This window comes from Rhea pennata, chromosome 3 (genome assembly GCF_028389875.1).
Source record: "Rhea pennata isolate bPtePen1 chromosome 3, bPtePen1.pri, whole genome shotgun sequence".
NCBI classification, from domain to species: domain Eukaryota; kingdom Metazoa; phylum Chordata; class Aves; order Rheiformes; family Rheidae; genus Rhea; species Rhea pennata.
Genome location: NC_084665.1, coordinates 20,710,592 through 20,730,352, shown reverse-complemented (window position 1 = coordinate 20,730,352; position 19,761 = coordinate 20,710,592). Strand labels below are relative to the sequence as shown.

General features: G+C 42.5%; 1 protein-coding gene across 2 annotated transcripts in view; it reads left to right on the top strand.

Annotated features, from left to right (window-relative positions):
* The window catches only part of MACROD2 (mono-ADP ribosylhydrolase 2), an 879,171-nt gene extending 859,706 nt beyond the window's left edge, over positions 1 to 19,465 (top strand). For both annotated transcript variants that reach the window (XM_062571756.1, XM_062571754.1), the window contains exons 17-19: positions 10,679 to 10,765; positions 16,442 to 16,519; positions 19,197 to 19,465. In XM_062571756.1, coding sequence (XP_062427740.1) covers positions 10,679 to 10,765; positions 16,442 to 16,512 — 158 coding nt within the window. In that variant the 3' untranslated portion in view covers positions 16,513 to 16,519; positions 19,197 to 19,465. The remainder of the gene's footprint in view (positions 1 to 10,678; positions 10,766 to 16,441; positions 16,520 to 19,196) is intronic.
* Positions 19,466 to 19,761: the final 296 nt, after the last annotated feature.

The window sequence follows — 19,761 nt, the reverse complement described above, 5'->3', positions numbered from 1 at the left end:
AAAGGGAAAAACCCTGGTTTATTTAACCTCTGATAAGAAATACGTCGAGACAGAACTACAAGTTTCTCTTCCCCTCCTTTCCTTTTTCTTAAAGACTTCTGCACAATGATTTGTATTTTTGGCCTCTCATTCCTATTTAGTGCTTAGAGATGTAATGTGACTCTGAGGAATCTTCAGTGATGCAGAGTATAGGCAAGACTGTTGAGGAGAAATGGTGTCTAGGCTTTCCACATGAGTTGCTCCAGATTTTACCCAATGTCACTGAGAAAAATAGCAGTGGTCTAGCCATAAACCAACCTTGGTCTACTTTTCTGTATCTGTATTTATTTTCTTTTGATACCGTTAAATCTGGGGGTTTATTTTAGTCACTATCTAAAATCTAGAGTAAATTTCTGACCCTGCATTGACTGCTAGCAGTAGGATGGACTTCTTCAAAAAACTAGAACAAGCTCATATAGTAGGAAGTGTTATTAGGAATATAGCTGCTTGAGAGCCAGAAAGCCCCCAGTACTTCTCTGCATAAGCTGAAGTGCAGGATCTGGCAAATCCCTGGACTTGGGCGTTGATGTCAATGAGTGGCAGAGCTTGTGGACCTGGCTGCGGGCATCTCCAGTGCTGGTTACTGTGGCCCTGCTGCACCTTGCTGGCTGTCTCTTGCCTGCAGCTGGTCAGCCCTTGCCCATGGTCCTGCTCTAAAATCAGGAAAAAGAAAAAGAAAAAGAAAAAAAAAAAAAAAAAAAAAAGCCCTGAATTTTAGGTTATGAGATAAAGGTGGGAAAAAAAAAACATTCAACTTAAAGCAAATAAGCCAGATTCCTATCTTGCAAAGCTGAGGTCAGCTGGGAAGAACACAGAAGCTGTTTGGAGGGGGAAGGATTATAACTTTTAGTATGTTTTGCATTACATTATCTAAATGTAAATTCCTTTCTCTGATGTAACATCCTAGTTAGATTCTAGAATTTATGAACCAAACAAAGGATAAAATGTGAAAAAGTTAAGAAGAAAAATCTGCAGCTGTCTTTGCGTAATTCTTGCTGAGAGCCAATATAAGTGGAAGACAAATCAAAGGGAACAATAGCACTGCACATTTTATCTCACACACTGTGATGCTTATTAGTGTTGTTTCCCATTGTGAGGCAGAAGGAACATTTACAATTTTAGCAAACACTGTATAATGGCTCTCCGCAAGAAAGAAAAGCAAGCATATGACTGCCAGTACTGGCACTTGCTTTTTTCTGGCTTGCAAAAGTGCTCTTCTAGAAGCTGTATTGTGAGCAAAATTTTTCTACCCCATACTGTGAATTTTGAAATTTGCCTTGAAATTTTCTCCATCAAATAGGGCATATAAACCTCACTGATTTGGTAATCTACTAAATCCAGTCTTTGACATTGCCAGGAACCACCAGTCAAGCCATTCGTTATGCGATAAGATGCTCCTAAGGAGTGGATAGTAACACACAAGTTGGTAGGTAACATTTTCCCAAAAGCCACCCCCCAAATTTTCCTTTCCAGTTGTGCTTTCCAGGTTTTGGAAACGCTCCTGACTTCGTGGGAGGAAGGTGAGGGTCAGGAGGACACCAACAGGTGCAAGTCTTTCAAGTGTTAAACACCAGCTATTGATGTCTGGCTATGCACCACTGCCCCTCCCTCACTCTCCAAAACGTCTGTGTTTGGAGCTGAGTTTTCCAAGGCAGAGCACCGAAATGCACAGTAATCCATCACTGCTGCTGTGGGGCTGAGAAGCGCCTGCATTAGTAGCTGCGTTGCTGTTTGAGGCTGGTCTGTGTGTTGAGGCACCAGGCATTCAATTCGAGCTCCCCTATAGCAGTCCTCGCTCTTCTCCGCTCAGCCTCAACTCCTGACATCCGAATGTGAGGTGGCAAGTGTTCATAAGCAGGGTTCTTGCCCTGCTTCCTCTCCGAGGTTCAATTTAAGGCATATCTTTTCTTTTCTCCCATTGGTCTATATCTTATAATGAATTTAAGTAAGAATATTGCTGATATATGTGTAGTGGTTTTGCTTGAAAACTAGGCATCAACAAATTCAACAGTCAGTACCACAAATTTTCTTTGGAATATGAAATGTGACTGTAATATAAACACTTGAAAATGAGAACTGAAGAGGAAAGTGCTGAATGATGCTTCTGCCTAGTGACATTCAATATTGCGCAGTGGTTATGAGTTGACCTGGAGTTCTTAATTAGAGCAAGACGAGTGCATCATGCACTTCATTACACTGCAACACTTTGATAACAATCCTGGGCAAAGATCATACTCCACATGGTTGTATTAAAATTTTCTTCTTATAACCATCGAGTTCTCGGTAGAAATTAAAAGCAGTATCCATGCTTTGTAGGAGGTCATAAAGCTCACGATGTGCTTGCCGACCCTCTGAATGTTTTTGCAGCTGCCTGGTGTTGGCTCGCTGACTGCTGTATAGGAGGCAGCCGGGCTTCGTCCGGGTAAACGGGGGCGGCAAGCAGCTCTAGTGACAGCTGACAGTGAAAGCAGAGTAAACCTTGAGAAGCCCGAATTCAGTGATGGCTCCTCTACACAGGGCACGCAGCGTTTCCCTGGCAAGACGGCGGAAGACCTGTTGCCTTCAGCAACACAGGTTACCTTCCACCACTCTCATAGCCACCCAGGTATGCCCTCCTTTATGGGAGGAAAACAACCCCCAGTCCAGTATTCATTAAAAATCTCTTACTGCCCTTGTACTTAAATGTATATATGCAAGTGTGAGTGCGTATATTGTTGAAAACTCTTTTCTATTTCAATGAGGCACCACCCAGGTCCGTAACGATAAACCTGAGAACTGAAATAGATGGGAAGCTCAGTAGCAAAATTACTCATTTATGGCAGATCTGTGTTTACTGGCTGCTTTCCTATAACTCATAAAATCAAAGCTGACTGTAAAGCTTTAGCTTAGAAAGAGTCAGCACAGAGCTCAGTTATAAAAACTACGGGTACAATTCTTTAATTGTTTTTGAAAAGTAATCATTATTGGACATGTGCCTCTCTCAGTAGGGGAAAAAGATGAAAAACATCACGTGCAACGTCTTTGTTATTAAGCACTGCCAATTACTACTTCTTTTCAAGCAAATGAGTCTCATATTCTGCTCACTTAGGCTCTAGGTAGCTGATGGGTTTATAAAACTTTAAAACAAGTGCTTGTCCTGGATTGGTCAGTCTTTAGAAATGGAAGTACTCTTTCCAAAACACTGTCATCTGGTAATATCAAGACATTTCAACCAAGTATGTTGTATATAGTCTACCTCTGGTTATCCAATTTTATTTTTTTTGTATATATATATATATATATATATGTATATTTTCTAACCTTTTTGTGCCATCTGCTGTATCTTTCTATCACAAAATGTTTGGAAAATACAACATACTTGGAAGGTCACATCTATTTATAGAACTTGATCCAATGTTATGTGCCTCTCATTCTTGAGGATATTCTGTTCTCTTTTAATTTGCAGAATTTACATTGGGGATCTCTGGATAAATAACAGGAGAGAATCTATTTCTCTCACATGTAGTATTTTATTAGTGCCTTTTGTTAGTGCCAGGTTAAACCATAAGCCCTCCTTATTACCCTTCTGCTCCTGTTCTCTGTTGCTTGGAAGCTCATTCTTCATGTACTCAGCAATAGTGTTGAAAAGGAATTGAACAGGATATTTTCCAGGACTCCTCTTTGACTCGGCGCTAATCTAGTCCAGAGCAGTGACCCCAGAAATAAATGATTGCTGCCATGAGGGCGAGCAGCCCTGGCTGTGCTTTATCAGCAGCTCAGGCAAAGCCTCCTTTCGCCCCACGTCTGTGGCATGCATTTTCACCCAGCCGTGCTCCTCATTGCAACCAGCCATGGATGCTCTCCAAAGACGGGGTGCTTGTCCAAAAGCTTTTGAGTGTTTGAATGGGGCTTTCCTCTCTTTTAGCTCATAAACAATTTGGTGTTATCTGTGTCCCCCTAGGTTCCTACTCTCTCTCTTGCCCCCTCTCTTCTTTAAAAATCCTCTTTGTCATAGTTACTGTTTCCATTCGTACCTAGCACCTCTGTAGTTCTCGTACAGCTGCTCAGGGTGAAGGCTTGCTGTAGTCTTGTCTGTTTGGATCCAATCCTTTTGGACAGGAAGTTAGGGCTTCTTCACTATTTCTGAAAAATGTAGTGTGGTGCTCTTGACACATCTGGCCTGCTTATGAGATCTGAGACCTCTTTGCTTTCAAAGTGTTTTGATGTGCTGCAGTTGCATCGAGATTATTTGAAATGCCCAGGAAACCCAGCGAACCAAGATAGAAATGGAATAGGGACATGGTACATGATGATGGAAAATCTCACAGCAATGTGAACTATTAATTTGTTTGTGATGGAGAGGAAAGGAAGGCCTATCAGAGCTATTGGGCACCTGCAGCAGCTCTTCAAAATTGAGGGTCAGGTCCTCACCCCAGCTTTGTGGCATAGAGGGAAAATTAAACCTACCGTACAAGGACAGCTGGAGACAGACTGGATGCATAGTAATGAGCATGGTGGGTGTGCAGAAAAAAATGTGTTGTGATGGGAGTGGATGCATAGGTATCGTTCTGGCAGCCTGTCGTGGGTCAGTAGGCTTGACGCCGTGGCCAAGGAGCTAGAGGAATGTTTCTGAATGCCCAAATGTATGTTATTACTGATGAAAACTGAGCTTTATGAGATCTGGAGATTTCCTCTACCTTACAAAAAAGGATCCTCCAGAGCTATAATTTCTCACGCCTATGCAGCTTCTTAGGGTCAGGGATCTACAGTGATGAGGAACAGAATCAAATAAGTTACACATTTAATAAGGGGTTAAAAGTGGCAAGGAACATGACAGAACGGGAAAGAAAGGTAAATACTCAAGATATTTCCAGAGTCCTCTATGTATTCAGAAGGCTGTTCTTTTCATAATCCCACTGAGAATACTATCTATTTGCCTCATTTATAGGCAGGGAAATAAAGTGCAAGTGCATTGAAAGCCATTTGAGGCCAGTAATCTATGAGCCTGACTATACCAGGCAACATTTTAGTTACGTTAACGGACAGCAATTTAAGGATGCAATGAAAGCGTCTGGGTGCTCCATTTCGGTTATTCTCTGCTGGAGGGTTCCTCTCTGATGGCAGGTTTCACATAAAGAACTTGTGGAAAACAGCAGTGTGGCCTCTTACCCAGCAGAGACTTTGTCAGAATAAAAATTCAAAAAGGACTTTACTTAAAACGCTATGCCCTTGTATTCATCAAGGGCCTGCTGCGTGCAGGTTTATCCTGTTGCTACAGAGAGACAAAAGGTACAAAGAGCTCCTGATGGGCATTAGTGATTTTAGAGACGCCCAATTTGTATGGGTCTTACAGACCATATTGCTGAGAGACAATTCCTGTTCCCACCTTCAGGGAAGAGGAGGCATAATGAGATTTACTAAGAGTATGTTTAATAAAGGACTGGAAGGGGATAAGGATAAGTGGATCTTAAACAGTTTTAGATCACATTAGAAAGAAATTGTGGTTCAACTCGAGCTGAGAATAGCAGTGGACCGGCAGCAGCACCGGGCCCTCGCGTACAGCGGCACGCGCAGATGCAGGAAGTCGACGTGCCACCTTGCACCGGCTGCTCCAGGAGCTGAAGGCAGGTTGCCCCAAGAGAGGGCACGCACCCCGTCCCGTGACCCAGGGGCTGCAGTGTGGGTCCTGGCAGCCCACACCTGGCTCTTAAGAAATAACTCTCAGCTCCTTCAAAAGACCAGCAAAGCTAGTGTCCCAGCCAGCAAACCCTCCTGTGAAATCTGCATCCTTTACTTGTCTTTTCATCTCTGTGGTGCCTAATTGTCAGATTTTTTTCTTTTTTTCTTTTATTTTTTTTTTTTGATCAAGGTAGAATATTCCTGATTTAACAGATGGAGACATTTGGACATTTATTGTTAATGAGGGTGCACTGAATAGCAAGAGATGCCTTATGGCAACTCCATTCCTGCGGCCTCTGCAGGGTTTTCCTTGACCTATAAGCCAGGGAACAGTATCCAGGGCTAAAACTGCCCAGAGATTTTAACATAACTAAATAAAGATGGCCCGCAATTGTTGTGTCTTAGAGCACCGAGAGCAGCTGGGTGATTTTAACGTGAGTAGCCACGGAAGAAGAAAGTATAAATCTTTTATGTGGGAGAATTTGTGCTGGTTAAAAGGGTCACTCATCACAGATGGAGGTACTCAGTAAGAGTCAAGCTGAGCCCTTGCATCACGGGCAGCTTCGGTTCCTAAGTGAAGCAGCATTTATAACGCTACTAAAATGCAGCAGTAAACAAAGTCTATGAAGGTTTGACAGTAACATTAGCAAATAGCTACAGTGAAATGACTGGGAAGGAAAAAAAAACGCTCAGCTCTGGCTATATGCAGAGCAAGAAAAATGGAACTGTTTTTGACAGATAAGACAATGCAGCTCCGGGTCAGAAGAGCTTTGTCTTTCATTTTTGTTGCTGCCAATGACAAACTGTGACTTCAAATTTTAACCAGAGAAATTTGGATTTTTTACAAGCCTCTGTCTCTCAGTGTCTCCTAATTAGGAGAACCATATTTACAGCTAAACTCAAGATAATAAATGTTCTTTAGTGAGCATGAATCAGAGAAAACTGGACATTCAGAATAACTACAAGATAGTTTTCATACTAAATAATCACAAAGATGAATTTTCAAGGTATATAAGAAGAACAGAAATGAATGCTATACAAATAATTCATGAGTAATTAATTTCCCCTATTGCAACTTGTCCGTAGACAGAATCTTGCTTTCTCAGAATTCCTGTGGTGTTACCCAAAATTCAGGGGGAGATGACTTACAGGAGTAATGGCCTTGCCTTTTCACCTAAAAACAGAAGCAGTTGCCTGGGACTGTAGTATTATTCATAACTTTTTTTTTCCCCAAAATATTCAGAACAATCCTAGGGCCAGGATTTCCCATGTAGTTATAAGACTTTTTAAGCTGGGGCTTTTTTAAGATTTAAGTTTTCTTGATATGCCACGATTGCATTCACAGAACTCATTTTTGCACAGAATTACTGTTTTTGTGTTTGTCTTACAACTAGTCCATGACCTTGAAACAAGCTGTGATCTAATTGCAGAAATACATATTCCTGATTGAAAACCCATTTGAGAAACTCCTTCCCCATCCCTGGTGTTTTCTAAGGCCATTCTCAAAGGCCAGGTTGTGCTGAGGGAGACCAGTCTCCTAGGACCCCTTGATGGTCAGTGCAGACATACAGGCCCTGTAAGGAGGGCAAAGCCTGGCTGATCAGGGAAAAATGAGTTTTATGGATTGCTGTGTCACAGCATCTAAGCCTGCATAGTTGCCCGCTTTTATCACTTGATATAGATGCAAACCTTGTGCAAAGGAGGGGGAGAGGACTTACATTTTTTATGTATTAACTTATCAAGAGTGTGGAAAACAGCTAGATGCCTGGCTTCTGTACTTGGGCGTTTTTACAATGGATGCTATTGCACCAACATGTAGCTCAGCTTCATTTTAATGTCAAGAATTGCGTGTGAACCTGAAATCCTATTTCTCCAAAGGAACAATTGTGTATTAACTATGGAACTACAGACAGCTTGTAAGGGAGAAAAGATTAAATAACAGTATGGAGATTTTCATCTTCCTAGCAAATATTTGTCTTATGTGTTTAAAAACGCTTGGAGCCAGCCTTCCCTGAACTTGTAAGCCTGTTGTCACTAGCTTTGCTAGTTGTATAAGCAGCCTACAAAGGGTTATGGTAATCAACTCTGGCAGTGGTGCAATTGGAAATGGTAATTGAAATTGAAAGTGGTGTCTCCTAGGCTCCCTCTATTTCAGTAGCTCTCATCTCCTGCTCTGAGTCCTTAAATACGTCTCGTGTTCATGCTCTAACCTCTAGCAATCACAGTGAGGAGCAGGGGGGCCTCCGCAGTCAATTGGTTGTCAGGGGGTTCTAGTTCTGATCAGATGCTGCTGTTTACAGGGAATGGGCTCATTTCTGCAGAGTCTTACAGCATAGCAAGCAAGGAGATTTTTGGATAAAACTTCTTCCACACACTTGTCAGTGTAGTGAGTGCTCCTGCCCCCACCCACAATGATAGCAAGGGGCAAGATGGAGATTTATATTAACAGAGTTTCAAAGCCTGTCTGTACGTTAGATCAGTTGTTTTTCAGGCTTCCTCCCAAGGTTTGCAGTGGGACTCAGTTTTGTTTGGGTTTAAAATATCTTCCTCATTTTGTCCCTGAACGTTGCTTCTTGCTATCGTTTTGGGGCTGACAGTATTCAGCAGTCAGCATAGGCTGTAACAGCCCCGGTGTAGCTAAAATGCATTCCCAGTGGGGATGGAGAATTGGCTATTCAGACTTGCAAAGAAGGCAAAAATGTAGAACACGCATTAGTGTTCTCTCGAAAATGTTTATGGTCCTAACCCTCTGAAAATTGATTTTGCATATTTGCTACTGTTGTTACTCTTTCCAGTCTCTCTCCAGGGCTGCTCCAGGATCACCTCCTGGAGGGTGAGTTGAGGGCCCTCGGCTCTTTCTGCTTTCATCCATGCAACAGAAGCCCTAATTAGCGCACGTGCATGTGTGCATGCACACACACACACGCACACACAAATGTCTTGCCTTTTATTAAGCTCTGTCTTCCCCTAGCACAGTGCCAATGATCTTTCGCACCTGCTTGTTGCAGGAGACCATTTCTGAAGTGGAACCTGAGAAACCTTTTGGCAGCGTGGTGAAGCCAGGCATGCCGGCTGGTTAATGGGACATCTTGGATAGGACCTAGGAACTTTGCACAGGTGTCTTTGCGAGCTGACAGCACAACGACAAGGCTGTTACAGAAACCAGGAGCCAAGACATAACCTGTCACATCATGTCTACTTTATTTGGTTAACAGACTGTGGTTTAGAGGAGGCAAAGCCTGATTCACAGGCATCAGCTGCCAGCCTGAACGTGCCAGTGCTTAGCAGGGCTCCTGAATACATGCTGTAGATATCTGAGGTGGTTTGGTAGGAAACGTTGTCCTCACTGCAGGCTGCACGCTTTGCAGGGAGATTGTTTTTTTTCCCTGAAACTTTGTTTTCCATATAGCCATTTCCCCAAGCTAATCAAAATGTAACACGAATGAGATCATTCAGTGTATCCTCCTTGATTAATCAGTGCTTTGATAGTCATCCAGATTTCATATTGATTTTGCTAGAAGAAATCAGTCAGGGATTTTGAGCGTACATTCCCAACCTTTTGCTGGACAAGTTCCTGGCATGGGCAGATGCTGCCAAAGGGAGGGATGGCACTTTTGTCCTTCACATGTGTATGAGAGAGCAACAGGCAATGGGCTAGGGAAGTGTAGGCCTGCAGGTGCGTAGCAGCCCACCAGGCAGGGCTCGCCCTCGTGCCATCTCAGGAGCAACCTCAAGGATTTTGACAAGCGTGTGGAGCTGCCACCCCCAGGTGCGTGCAGCTGCAGATGTTTGCAGGCATGTCTTTTGTACAGGGAGGTGTTTTACACCAGCAAGGAGGAGGTGGCTTGGTTGATAGGAAGATTCACTGAAGGATTTCTCCAGTAGAGATGTTGCAATGGTCAGCGACATCTCCATCGCTGTAAGGTCATCTATCACACTTCCCCCCACCTGCGGCTAGGGGGAATTGAGCTTTCCAGTGGTTATTTGTGTTTGTTTCTGCATTTGCTGACTACTCTTTTAGCATTTCTATGCTTAGTAAAAGCATAGTGCAGCTGAAGTTGCCTCTGAGACTGGCATTGCCAACATAGCAAGCACCCAGGAGACTGAAATCTCTATTACAGTGCATTAGGTTGCAGATACAATTAGAAAGAGAACTGGCAGAAAAATTCAGTGTTGATGCATGTTTATGAACAAAATAAAAGTAGCACACTGAAGTGCATTGAAGAAAAAATAGTTGTCCACAGAAAGGAGAAAGAGGTGTTTAAATGACTTACAATATTTTATCTGTCTCTGTTGCTGAAGAATGATTGACATGAATGATTTCAGCTTAAAAGTAAGCCATTTTTGAAATATTTCAGTCCTTGCTATACTTTGCTGTCTCATAGTAACAACCAAAATGTGTAGATTGCTTAGCAACTGATAGCTTGGCATCCCATCGTTCAGCCACAAGATAGGTGCAAGAGCCTTTAGAGTTCCTTCTTCGGAGGCAGAAGAGAGAGAACTGTGGAATTCCAGTAATAAAATGCATCTCCCTAAATTCAGATTTGACTTTGTGTCTGACTGCTGAGAATGCCTGAACTCTCATTGTGTCTGCTTTTATTCTGCTAGCTACAGAAACTTTCTAAGTGCGATTAGGTCCCCATCGTCTGTTGCGTTTTGTGAGCAGACAGGGTTCTTCAAAAATGATGAGAAAAGAATGGCGGGGAGGCAGCAGCACACACTATGATGTGGTTTTAATAATCCAAGTTACAAAAGCGTGCAGATCTCTACAAATATTTAAGCAATTATTTTCAAACCGTATTCCTCCCTCTATATCCTTTGCCCTTTTCTCTAATGGCTGCAGAATACAGCAGCAGAGTCTATAAAAGTAAGAGCATATCAGAGGAAAGAGAGAAAAAAATGGCATACAGAGTCTGAGAATTATATGTTAATCAGGTGCTGTAAGTGTTGATTTTTTTCCCTCCTTTGGCTTGTCTTACAGGAGAGATGCAAGACAAAGAGGAAACTTCTGCAGAGCCTATGAAAGTTGAAATTTCTTCTGAAGCAGCAGATGTTTCAAGTAACGATGGTATGTTGCTCCAATGTTTTAATTGTCTGAAGTGCATACCTAGCATACCTTTCTAGGACTAGTTTATAGAGTTCAAAAAAATGAGAAATATATTTGTAATCTCTTCAGCTGAGTCTTCTGAGAGATTATGACACCTCTATTGTCACCTGCTAGAGGTTTATGATTTTTTTTTTAGCAATTATGTCTAGATCTTTCAGGTCTAGATCTGCATTCCCAATGGTCTATCAAGATTCAATAGAGTATGTTTCCCATAAAATTGACCCATAGCGTGTTCTTGGAAATCTAGTGGAAGTATCTTTTCAGTGTCATGCCACTGTTTTTCTCATTGACTCAGTTGATATGATCAAATGGTATGTTCAGTTTGCTTTCCTTTTAACTAAGCCATATTTTGGACCTACTGTAGCCTTGGTCTGGAAAATGATTTGGGCGAGATGTATCTGGTTATGACCAGAAGTCAGAAGAGAATATTTCTGAACATGTGTGTTCTAGAACCTGACTCCATCATGGGAGAAGTATTGCTTATAAAATTACTCTGAGCTCATATGTTGACCTCTAATCAGTATTAAGCGCCTTTTAGCTCAGAGCTGACTTCCCTTCATGCTTCCTCAGTGCTTCTATATAGTTCAATCTGGTAGAAAATGGAAGTTCTCTCTGAAGAAATTTACTACTAATAAAACAACAAGGATTTTTAACAGAGGTTCTGGTCAGGTTTGTGAATATTACCGACCTGAATCTCCTGGTCTGGAACTCAAGGAAGTTTTTTGTCATTGACTTCAATGAGAGGATGATCTAGATGTCTGACAAAGCCCTGGCAAGGATTCAGTGCTGGGGCCCTACTCCAGCTCTGTAGTGCTTAAGCAATTCATACACTAAAGAATGGCCTTTTGAGCTCTTACTGTGCATAAAGAGGCACAAAACGGTGTGCTTCAATTTTTTTGAGGCAAACCATTTACAACTTTTCTAAATTGGCTCTTATACCTTCATAAAACTACGTAAGGGGCTGGCTCAACTGTCACTCGATAGGTCCTCTTTTCTGCTCCAAGAGGTAGTGTCTTTGGAATTGGGCTTCCGGTCTCAATTTTGTTGTACATTATCATGGAGTGGTTCCCTTCTGTAGTGAAGACTGATTTGGATCCATCCTTTCATCTCTTTAGCATTTACTTAATACAAATTCAAAACATATTTTCTGTATCTCAAAGATGAAACAATTCTTTTCTTTGTGTTATTAATTACACAAAGAATCTCTTTTTCTAATGTCATACCGTGCTACAACATTTGACTAAGTGGCTGATTTTGATATTGGACTGTAAGGAAGTTTTTGCAAGAATAGGAAAAGAAAGCATTTGTAATGAATTTTCTTCTTTTAAATACTAGAGGCTGTACTGTTACTAGAAAATGAGCAGAATAAAGCCAAAAGAGCATTCTCTTCTCATCCCCTGAACAAGTCAAACAAAAAGTTCATGGTGACATTAAAATATTTTCATTTCCATTCCCTGGACTGGTCTTGGGCACTTAGTGAAAACAAATCAAAATTTTGTAAAAGAATATCTGTAGAGATTTCCCACTAGAAGGAAAAGTGATCACAGGGCTACTGTAATGTGTGCTGTAGCACAGCACAGCTGGTTCAGCTGACAGATAGCTTCTGCAGCAATGATCTTAATAGGTTTCATTGTTTCAGTTGTTGCTTATCTTGTAAGGACTTTTACATTCAACTCATCTTGTAACTTCCCTTTCTGTGAGCTTTCTAAGTTGTATAAGGACTGGAGTGGGGTGTCTGAACTAAGGCTGCAGAAAAATACTCTGATATTAAGAAAAGTCTTCATTTCCTCACAGCTTATGTTGCTGTTGGGGTCATAGAACCAGTTTGTTTTTCATGTGGCCATATATCACATGTTAAAACAAATAAAAACACAGAAAGGATCAAAACCTTCGTGCTTTGTTTTCTCTTAAGGGTTAAGTTTCACTGAAAAGAAAACTGAAGAATTTCCAAACGTACTGGGTACTAGCTGAGATTAAAAAAAAAAAAAAAAAAAAAAAAAAAAAAAAAAAAGCCCACATGAAAAGGTTCCCTGTGACAGTAATTTTTATGTAAATTGCCTATTTTTTCTCTGGTCCCCTTCCTCTGCCCCGGGAGAGCTCATCACTTCACAGCTGAAAGCACAAGAATATATCAGTCAGTACCCCTTGGCAGCCTGGCTCTTGTTTTTTAATTTCATGTACCATGTCACAGTGAAAAGTGCTTTATAAATGCAGCGAGTTTAGACAGATGAGGCAGATCTCAATATTGGTTCATCTACTGGGCAGGGCTGTACTAGTGATATGTTTCAGAAATTACTATTATTTGAAAGCTGGGCATGATACTTCCCCAGAAAAGCTGTCAGAGGGTGTGCGTGTAAGCCTGACTAGGTAGGTATATGTATGTCCAGACATAGAGGTAGCTGTTGGCAATTGCTGTCAGCAACCAGAGTAAAGATCCTGGGCTCTTGTGCTACTTGTATCCAGTGTAAATGTACTGATTAGTATTCATAATGACTATGAAAGATGCTTTTGCTGATAGGTTTCCTAGACAGTGTTTCTCTGTTGGTATTATTTTTTTAACCCACCAAAGCTTCAAGGATTATGAAGGTTAGTTTCCAGCTGGTATTAGGTGGAGCAGACTGTTCACCCCTTTAATAATGGGGTTACTCATTTGTTCTTTTTATTTCAAGACTTTGGAAAGCTGTGTCTTGACTTGCTGACACAATAGCAGGAAAGAAAAAGCTGAAGAGATCTCAAAGGAAGTGTCAAACCCAAAACTTCCAATTGTTTCATAAGCCAGTGCAAGTTGATGAATGTGATCACAGTAACCTGACCTTCACGTGATTTGCAGAAGCAATATAAAAGCAAGCTCTGACACAGCTAACACCATCCTGTATGTTGTGTTGTTGAAGTAATATCCAAGAAACAAGTAACTATTAAGTAAAAAGATGCACATATCCCATCACAGCACAGTAGGTTTGGTTCAAAATAGACATGGTTTTCTTCCATGAACAATCTGGAGTTATAGTTAAATGTGCTATAGCTAAGTTATATAAATGCAAAGTGAAACATTGTTTAGGGAGAAGCTGAAGAGAGAGATTATTTTTGCAATACAAGTCTGACTGAGCTCCTATTTAAATCAATACAATAATACTTTTCTGTCATCTGCCACCCAGGTCTGCAGCATAATATCCTTTGGGGGAAGAATGCTCTCTCTCACACAGACAACTCTAAACTTAGTTTTCCATTCTCCCATTTACCTGTCCTTTTTACTTAGATGATGAGCTGTAACTCCTGGCTACCTGACCTTTAAGAGGATACTTGCTGCTGAACCACATCCCCCAATTCAGCAGAAACTACAGCTCTTTGGCAAAAGTGTGCTGGGTTATTTCAGTGCTGGCCTGCTCCTCTTCAGGGGCACTTGCTTGCTTTTGAGGGGAAATCCTTCTCGAGTCATGAACTAAGAGCTGCCAGAGAGCTCACAGATGGAGAGGGAAGATGTGGACAGGTACTCTCCGGCAGGTCAAAATTTAAGAAAAACCAGAACACAGAAGTACAGAGAGAAAGGTCCATTTCCACTGCAATCCCCCCCCCCCCCATTTTGCTACAGCACAGGGAGTGGGTAACACTGAGTTTAGGAGATGGACAGCCTCCTTGAACTTCTGGCACTTTCCAGAGATGCTGTGCTTCTGGCCTTTGTATGGCGGTGCTGCAGGTGTAAAAAGCCTGCTAACTTATGTTAGCAGTTTAATGCTTCCAGAAACCTTAGTGAGAGGCAAGAAGGCTGCTTATGGCTTGGCTAACCTCATAGGTCTGACACTAACTTGTGCTGGCCTAGGTAGGTATATGCTTGTCATCTCCTGTGTTCCCCATGGCAGTTCTTCCCTCTGCAGTTGCACTATGTGCTCTACTGCTGTGCTATTTTACCAGCTCAACACAGAGGATTATGTAGGTGGCCTTGCAGTGACGTCTCACCCCATGGTCTGAAGAAGCTTGTCCTTCAGCTACAAGATCTTTCTGTCCCAATCAGTGCCAACATCAAGAGCTGAGCATAGTCAGAAGTGCAGAAAAACGCTAAAACCAAAACTTGCAGGTGCCCTAGCACTTCCAAGCAATCTGCTGCAAGCACAGTGCGTTTTTTTCCCCTCTGGTGATTCCAGATGCCCATCTGCGATTTTCATTGGCAAAACAATCCAATCTGATGATTTTATTTCTTTCCCACTAACAAGAAAAGGTTTCAGGATGCCTGCAGAGCTTGAGTGATGTTGCAGGGTTTCTCCCGCGTGAGAAGGATGGGATGGGGTCGCCTTCAAAGCACGCCTGGGTGGTCTGTGATTTGGCCATCTGAACATGAGGTACTACCTGCAAGAGCAGGGTAGGCTGCTTGTAGCCATTAAAAAGAAAAAGGGGAGAGGAGGTATACTCATTTTGGATGCTGACAGAGCTGAACCTCGGTTTCAAATGAAACTTTCATTCCTAAAGCGACCTCTGTAAAATTGTGAGCGAAGCCTCATGGTGCTTTCAGAAAGCCAAGCCAAGTGAAATTGGCTGACATAATGAGGCTGAGCAAAGCTGCTGTCATCAGTGCACAGCAGTCTTTTCTTAATGATTTTTTATTAAGCATCCTGTCTTTGCTATGCAAATGCATATAAAGAACACAACATAGCTAAATGGGATGTGCATCAGAGCTCAATAATCAGGAGCAGATACTTTTCTTATTATTCATTGCATATATCCAGGAAGCCATTACAGTATCTGTTCTGCATATGTATGATGAATAATTTACAAATAATTCATCAAAATCCTAACAGGTGTATTGACATGATATTGACTCAGAGATCATACTGCCTGGCTCCAAGTAGCAGAGTTATTGATTTGGGGTCCCCCCCTTCCCTTAATTTCTAAATCTTTCATTCAAATTTGAGTTTTTTCCCTGTCACTCACATCAAATCACCCATATTCTGCAGCTGATACTGCAATATATAACAAAGTTTTTTAAACGAAGTGTTAATATAAATGGCCTCAGTAAAATTCCTTCTAGAACAAATACTAATACTAAAAACACATCTCCTGAAGTAACCCCTTTGTATTCAGTCTACATAGGACTGATCGCACATGCCATAGTTTCCATGAAATTTTTACAAAAGTCATATTGAAATTAATTTAATCCTTAAATTGCTTCTTCTTTTTCAGTAATTTTAAATGAAAAAATAAGGTTGTTTTCATAAATTAACAGTGCACTAGTAAGTATAGGAATAGTTCCCCTGAATTCTTCCCGTAGGCTACGACAATTTGCAGTTGAAGGACATCGTGAGGCAGCTTCTCTGCACTTAGAGATGGAGCCACATTCAGGCCACAGCTCAGTCCAGGTTCCAGCCTGGAACTTAGTCAAAAGCCTGAGGATGTTCAAATCAAGGATTTTGCTATATCAGCCAAAGACTCTGTGCAAGGAATCCTTTTTGGTGTCACAAAGGGAGGTGAAGAGATCTGCAGACCTCATTAGCATGGCTGGTGTGAAAAACCTCCCTTTCTAAGAAATGCTTTTTAATGCAGTAATTGAACTCTGTCCCCTTTGGATTAGAAGCAGTTGTTAGTCAATGTGATAAACTTAACGTGTGTTATAGATAGAATTTGACAACTATCTTGTTTTGTTTTCAGCTGAAATGAATAGTCAAGTTGAAAGTATAAGCAACCCAAGCGACCCTACAGACACAGAGCTGGAAGCTTAACTAATAGGTAAGACACTTATGGCTATTTTCCCCCTATAGCAAGCATGCATTTTGCCTGCAGCTTCCACTTGAAAACTAGATTTAGAAATGACCGTAATTAAAGTTAGAGTTCACAAAAAAATAGAAAGAAAGACAGAATATAAAGAAAAAGAATTTGGGCAATATAGCTTATATTATGCAAAAAAATAAAAATATCCAGTAGACTTGTTTTATCCAGTTAATATTATAATAGTTTTTTGAGACTGTAATGGATTTAGACGGTGCATAGTCTTAGATCATCAGAAGGCAAGACAGCATCAAAATAAGCAATGGAAGAGTAACTGAGTGAACAATTTTTGGTATTGCTTAGGAAAATGACAAGCAATTTATACTGGTTGGAAACCAAGTTCAGTTCTGTGCAATCTGTATTCTGGGAACAACAGGTTCATGTCGTGAAGGGTTTATTGCCCTTGGCTCTCCAATGCCTAACGTCACTTCTAACTAGACTGCTGTAAAGCAAAGCAAAGTCAGTGAGCTGCTTTTTGGAGCTTTGCTGCTTTACACACTGAGTGACAGTGCTGTTGCAGGAGTGCACAACGCTGGTTACTGCAGCAGAATTGTTCATGTACTTAAATAGCCTTACCCCTAGATAAAAATGAATAATTTGCTAGCAAGACAAAAGTCCAAGGCCCACCCTCAATTACAAAAAGCTGCTGTGATTCCTATCTCAGCAGGACATTTTAAAGCATTAATACACAACACTCCCTCTGTGGAGGGTTATTATAAGATGCCAATATCATATACAGCAAGATGTGTTATTTATGCTTATAATGGGATTTCATGTAGCTGAAGATCAAATATAGAAGCTTCACAACAGTGGCAGCTGTATCATGGAGATTTAAAATACAAGGTCTTATTGCAGAGCATACCCTTTGTCCTTGTCAGCATATTGACAGTACACTGCCGTGCTGCTGGAATGAGAAATGGGGCCGACGGGGGCCCTTTGAAAAGTACTGAAGCAAAACTAGGAAGACCCCTTGAAATTAAAATACTGCTTCCACAGTTCTTCCTGTTTACATCCCTTTTTCTAGCTTCTGATTTTATGCTCTGTTAAAGAAAGGAAGGAAAAGAAACTAGTAAAATCCTCACTGTTAAAAATACATTGAAAGGTTAATACCCTACATTAGTATAAAAAAATGTATTTGACAGTTATTACTGCTTTCACATGATCCGAAGGAAGTCTGTATTTTGTGCTGTATTTTCCCATGGAAATTAGTGTCTGAGTGTTTGGGATGGAGTCCTTTTTGCTTTATGAAGGTGAAGTTCAGAAGAATAATACTACAATTAGCAGTTAATTGATAAATCTCTCCAGTTCCATGCAAGGTCTTGCTATACTGGCACCCTTCAGAAATGAAGGGGCCTGAGCCAGGGGCCCAAAATGATTTTCCTGGCATTTTAATGGCATGTACAGGATTAGAAGTAAAAATTGAATTCTTCCCAGCTCTCTACTTAAGTCCTCCCAACCCTATTGCCACTGTTTTAATTGCAAGGAGCGGGTCTGCAGAAGGGGGATTGATCAGCTTGTTAAACTTCAAAGCACAGCACTCCCCAGGGTCTTTCAGAGCCAAGGAGATCCCTTCAGTTACTGCATTTAGTATTTTAATGTAGTATTGCTAAAAAACATTGCAAGGTCTAGCACCAAGGCGCCTAATAGAGCTGGGAAGGCTCCAGCAGTGGAAACACAGGGCAGAATTGGTAGCATGTTGCTATGGAAAAAAAACAACCCTAATTAGCGCTGCGGCTCGGCATCCCTCATTTCCGTGGCCGCGTTTACTCTTCAGACCACAGCCAGAGATTCCTGTGGTTCGTTGGCGCGTTGCGGCGAGCCTGCGGACCCCGGGATCGCCGCAGAGCTGCTTTGGGCCGTATCTGTTTTAGGTCAGGCGAGCGTCTGGGTGAGCAATTTCCTTCACGGCGCTTTGGTGCTATGGTGATAATTGTGGCTGGTGGGGCGTATTTGTTCGCTGGGGCAGAAAAGCCGTGATTATTTTAAGCATGCCCAAAAGCCACTTTCTGAGCAAAACCCAGTGGTCAGGAAGCAGGGGAGAAGATGGTGACAAAGTGATTGCTGGGGCCAGGATAAGCAAGGCCCTGTGCAAAGGGTCAGACGGAGGAAGGCGGAGAGGTTCACCGCGTGCCAGGAGCTCATGCGAGCCGAAGAGCAGACAGGGGCTGCTGCTCGGTCGCCCGCCCCTCAAGGAGGCAAATCACTGCCTTTGCCTCGCTGACGGAGTGAACACGGAAGGCGGGAGGAGGCCCGGGTTCCTCGGGGAGCCCCGGGGCTGAGCTGCGGCACAGGGGCAGGTGGATTCGCGGGGCATCTCGCCAGGCCGCGGTGACTCGGAGAAGCCACGTGTGCACGAAGCTGCGGGCTGGTTGTTACGGTAGCCCGTCAAGGCGGACGCACACACCGAGCTCGTCGGGTTGTGCTTGGCGGCAGGGAGAAGTGCCGTGCGGTTGCGCACCTACCGGCTGCCGTGCTCGTGGGGCACGCTGTAGAAATAATACTGTCTTTTCCATATAAACCTTGTGGTATGTGCAAGGTCTGCGAAGGCTTTCGATAGCAATTTAACGCACCGTGTCTTTTTTCCGTTTTCCCCTGCTCTTTTCTCTCTCTCTCTCGCCCTGCCACCGCCGTCACGAAGGAGCGCCACGCGAGACGAGGCCGGCGGACGATGGCTGAACGGCAGGCACCGACATCGTACGGCATCGTTGCGACCTCTCGCAGAAAAGAGCACGCAGAGGCGCTCCACGGGTTGGGAGGGGAGGGAGCTACGGGGAAATGCCTCCTTGCTTTAATTTCTCTTTGTTCTCCATTGCGTTTTGTTCTGTAAACCTGTTGGAAAGAAACATAACTTCCCAGTTCTGACAATGTTTTGCAACCATCCCTGCAATTACAACAGTTTCTTCTGAACCACGAGTCCCTGTGTTATATTGGGTCCCTCTGCCTTCCTCCCTGCTCACACCGTTAGCCTTTCGGGGCTCATCCCTTTTCTAGCACCTTTACCTTCGTTCCCGATTGCAGTACTGTCCGCAGGCAACTTGTGGGAGCAAGTTCATCCTCCCTTCTTCTTCCTTTTTTAATTTCTCCTCCTTAAAACTGTTCCCTAGGATGTAAACAGAGATTTGCTGTGAGAACATGAATGGCCACAAAGGATTATAACCCGCGTGTGGTGAGTGCCAGCAGCCCTCCCCGCGCAAGGCGTTTGA